At 46.2% G+C, this 4,829-nt stretch overlaps 1 protein-coding gene across 1 annotated transcript; it reads left to right on the top strand.

The window, feature by feature from the left end:
- Nucleotides 1-1,418: 1,418 nt before the first annotated feature.
- On the top strand, nucleotides 1,419-4,264 carry ERP29 (endoplasmic reticulum protein 29). The gene is given in 3 exon segments (XM_026860034.1): nucleotides 1,419-1,436; nucleotides 1,439-1,595; nucleotides 2,763-4,264. Coding segments are annotated over 3 exon segments (678 nt in total). The 3' UTR covers nucleotides 3,266-4,264.
- Nucleotides 4,265-4,829: the final 565 nt, after the last annotated feature.

Raw genomic sequence — 4,829 nt, 5'->3', positions numbered from 1 at the left:
CAGCGCCGGGCCGGCTCTCCGCGGCCCCGGCCGGCGGTCGGGGAGCAGAAGAGCCGCTGCCGGTGACCCCAGGGCAGGAGCGCGCAGGGGAGCGGGTCGGGGCTCGCTCTACATGGGCCGGTCTCGCATCTTTTTTTTTGTTCATGAAAGAGAAAGCAACAGGCTTCAGCCAGGCCGAGGTCTGGCTGAGTTTTGAGGGGATTTTTTTTCCCCTCCATGACATCGCTTCGAAAGGAAGGTATATCTGGCAGGATTTTGATGTCAGTAGTGCAGTGCCAGGTGCCGAGGCCCAGCCCCGGCAGATGGCGAGGTGCGGGTTGGAAGGGACCCGTCGGATGGCGGGATTAAAGCCTTGCGCTGCGGTGGCGTGAGCTGAAGAGACAGGGATCGGCTGAGCCGCTTGAAAAGTATCTGTCCTAAACACACCCCTCAGGCGTGAGCAAATGCTTCTCGCCACATGCCAGCCCCCCGCTTGATTTTTCTACTGTGACAAAACCATTTTTGGTGTTTTGCACGCTATGGCACTCAGCAACCCTTAGGAGCTTCCAGCAACAAGAATGTGAAGTAGTTGGCAGAATGCTGCAAAAGGGACTCTAAAAGACGAGCAGAAATATCAAAGCAGCGAGACACGCCATGCTCTCTTCTTACCAGGGCAGTAAATAAAGTGATCAGCAAGCTCAGGGCTGAAGATTTCGCTAGCTGTTGCAGGGAGCTGTTGTGTCAGTGCCTGAGCGGTGCTGGCAGTGCACTTTCTAGGTTGGGACCTGTGTTGCAATGTGGCTCTGTTTGCCAGAAAAAAGATTTTGCAAGGTCTTCTCCTGGAGGAAGAAGAAAAAAAAAATATCCCACACCGTTTGACAGATTCCATTTCCAAGCTCATTTGAAAGGGCATCGTCTGAGCAGAGCAAAATACAGAAGCGAAATCAATTAAAATTTCCGAGCTCATTTGAAAGGACTTCATCCGAGCAGAGCAAAATTCAGAAGCAAAATCAATTAAAACGGGAATTCTCTCTTTACTGAAGCAGTACAGCACCTCCAGTGCCTCCCCTCACAGTGAAGAGCTGCAGGTCTCATGCCGGGATCCTTCCCAGATCAGATGTTAGATTTGGCCTCTCTCCTCTTAATGCCCCACTGGAAATTGTTCAGCTGATTTCCCTCTCGGATTGTAATCAGATTTGCAATAAGCAAATCATGTGTCATTAAAGGCATTATCAGATCCCCTAAACCTACCATGTCCCATCTTTATCATCTGGTGTAGGAATACGTACGCCCAAAGCTCAGTCTTCACACTGCAGTGAGTCATTTTTGAAAGGCCATAATTATATAAAGTTTCCCTTCTCCCTCTGCATCTACTCGTTGCATGGGAAAAGAACAAGCTAAAGCAACCTGAGGTGACTTGGAGATTGCTCAAACCTGAAATGTTAAAGTTTTGTCTTTTTTTTTCTTCTTGTTTTAGGTAATTCCGAAGCATAAGTTTGTCCTTGTGAAGTTCGATACACAATATCCCTATGGCGAGAAACAAGATGAGTTTAAAAAGCTGGCAGAGAGCTCAGGCTCCAGTGAGGATCTTCTGGTGGCTGAAGTGGGAATATCAGGTGAGGAACTCTGGACAGGTTAGTGCAGTATGGGTTGGTGTGGAGGGAAAAATTTTCACTGCAGTTTCTGATGAAAGAAGGCTCTGAGGTAATTCTGACAGTGAGAGCCGAGAGGGGCCCGGCCCTGTCAGGTCAAAGCACGTGCTCTGGCTGGGCGCGGAGCTCTGCCTCCTACACGAGCGTAGGAGTGAGCGCTGCTTATCTCCTCCCAGCTGGTTAATGAAGCCACTCAGCCCACGCTCCTAAACTGGATGCCACCTTCCTCATGCGTAGCACTTTTTGTCTTTATTTTTTTCTTTCCTTGCTGAGATAAACCTTTTTGTCCATTTCTAGGGAACAGGCGTTAACAGAATCACGCTTTAGGCACGAGGCTGCTCAGACAAAGCATACGTGATGCGATTAATTCATTGTAGCCAACCCTCCGTTTGTTGCTGGTGAAGCACAGAAAGTGGTCGTTGCGCTGTGGCTGGTGTAACATGATGAAGTTCTTGTAATTGGCTTTCAGAAAAAAGAACGGGTCGCTGTCACCTTACTCACTCTTGCTTTGTAGGCAGAATTAAGAGTGTAAGCTTACAGGAATTGTCAAACTGGGAAGTTTCACCCACGCTGACATCTCTAAACACGCATGGATTTAGCTAAGGAACATAGCTGAAATCTCTTTGTTATGTTTTCTGTCCTCGAGAGTAAATGCAATTTATGTAAAATGAGAAAATGTCTTGTAGCTTGGCATGCTGTCAGAACTAAAAGATGTAAGTGTAAACTCTCTGCACATAGACCAGGAAAAAAAAAATCCATTTAACTATAAAACCAAACAAAAATGAACAGATAGAGGAAAACAGGGGGAAAAAAAAGTGATTAATTCCCCATAAGGAGGCCAGTGTTTGTATGTAGAGGTCCTGCCGGTGTCTTATGCTGTCACAGTCACAGCAAAGCACCATTAGATTCTTGTAATTTTCTTCAGAAAACCTAATGATGGTTTGCCTTGCACATGTGATTTTTTGGGGTGTTTTTGTTTCTGCGTATGGCATTTCCTGGCAAAGAAGTTTCTAGGACATGTTGAAACTCTGGAGACAAATATTTATCAGTTTGTGTAGGAGAGAATCCTAAATTAATTTTTGTTTTGATTAATGTGCTGTGCTTTTCTGTGTTTCATTTTTGTTGTGGCAGATTATGGTGATAAACTGAACACTGAGCTGGGAGAAAAGTACAAGCTGGATAAGGAGAAGTTTCCTATTTTTTACTTGTTCCAGGATGGTGACTTTGACAATCCCTTACCTTACAGCGGCCACATCAAGGCCGGGGCTATTCAGCGCTGGCTGAAGAGTAACGGCATCTATCTGGGGATGCCAGGCTGCCTGAAAGAGTACGACATGCTGGCCAGCAAGTTTGTGAGCACCCCTGAGAAATCAGAACGCCAGTCCCTCCTGAAAAAGGGGCAAGAGAGTTTAGAAAAAACAAAGGAAACCGAGAAGAAGTCAGCTGAGCAATACTTGAAAATTATGAGCAAGATACTGGAGCAGGGAGAAGAGTTTGCTGCTAATGAAGTTGTCCGAATCACAAAACTGATTGAGAAGAACAAAATGAGTGATGGAAAAAAGGAGGAGCTCCAGAAAAGCCTCAATATCCTTGCTTCTTTCCTGAAGAAGAATAATGACAAAGACGAGCTCTAATACGTCGGAGAACTTTGTACAAGCTGTGAAACACTGTCAAGAGTCCTAACCAGTTCTCCTTATGCAAGCAAACTTCCCGCTGACTTCAAGAGAGCAGCAGATTTCCTTCTGGTATTCTCAGTTTAGAAGATCAAGAGGAAGAACATTCCTTAAAAACACAATATTCTAAATGTTGGGAAAATCACCTTAAAGCAAGACGCCAGTGTTGTGTAATACTATTCGATAACAGTGTTAAAGTAGAGGAAAAAAAAAAAAAAAACAAAAGCACTAGATTGGCCTGAAGCACATTCCTGGTGGTTTTTACACCTGTTCTCTGACAAATAACAAAATTCAGCCTCACATTCCATCTTACATGTTGTAAAAGGTACAGATCGGGTGCCCCTCACATCCCCACCTTTCCCTGTTCTTAGCATTCTTGGGTTTTATGCTCATTCATCTACCCTTCCTCCTACCTTTTGTTTTCCCAGTAGGGCTCCTTCTCTGAGCCTTGGTCTCCTTACCTGTTGTTGACTAAGAGACCTGGAGTTTCCTTTTTTTTCTGCCTTCTTCAGTGGCTCCTGTCTCTGTTTGGCTTGGGTATCGGCCAGGTGCTGGCAGGCATAGTGAAGACAGCTCCTCAGAATCAGAACTTGCCCCTCATCTTCTGGCCGGAGCAGCCACCTCAGCAAACACTCTCCTGCAATCCTTGGTGGTACCCTGACAGAGTGAGTAATTTGAGCTCTGAGCAAGGGCAGAGTCTCCTTCAGGTGCTATTACACTTAGTCTCACCAGTTGGTGCAAAAAACATGGTTTTTTTCAGAGGTGAATTGGGGTGAGTTTTCTTACGGCTGAAGAGCACACACAATGCCTGCGTGTTTTGCCTGTCCTTCCTGTCCAAGCTTCATTTCCCAGGTTCAAAATAAGGGGGGTGAGACCATTAAGGACATCTAAAAGTCTCAAGCCATAGTTAACGCAAACAAAGTATTTTCTCCAGCCTCCTCTTCAGAAATGATTGACACTGTCGAACTAAAGCTTCATCAGCGTCTGGTAGTTTTAAGTATTTGAAAATGGGGTCTTGTAACAGGAAGCGGAAGAATTTGTGCCCTTAGAAGCCCGGTCTATAGAATTTTAACGGAGATACCCGGCCCAGGGATCAGGTCAGTCCTCAAAACTTGCTCCATGTGCTGTTCACACCGTGTGGATTCAGACGGCCACTGGAAGATGCTGAACTGATGAGGGTTATAGAGGTGAAAAGAGAAACACCCGAGTGTTTTCCGTTAAGACTATGCTTTAAGCTAAGCAAAACTGATTTCTGTGGGAGCTTTGCTGCCTTTTGAATCCTGGGGTGGGTACAAGGAAGCAGATACTGCTGCGAGATAAAATGTATTAATAATGCTATAATAAAAAAGTAAAAAAAAAAAAAGTGGTTCCAGTTAATAGCCGCTTCTTGACTCTAGAGCGAGCGCTGCCGCTTGCAGTGGTTGGAGGGGAAGGCAGAGGCTGATGAGGCGCCACCGAGGAGCGGTGCGAGGGTGCCCCTGGGGCCGGCGCCCTCTCCCCGTTTGGAGGGGCAGAGGCGGGGCCG

Source organism: Athene cunicularia (genome assembly GCF_003259725.1).
Source record: "Athene cunicularia isolate RWA chromosome 15 unlocalized genomic scaffold, athCun1 chr15_part1, whole genome shotgun sequence".
Taxonomy (NCBI): domain Eukaryota; kingdom Metazoa; phylum Chordata; class Aves; order Strigiformes; family Strigidae; genus Athene; species Athene cunicularia.
This window is presented reverse-complemented; position numbering and strand designations above follow the sequence as displayed.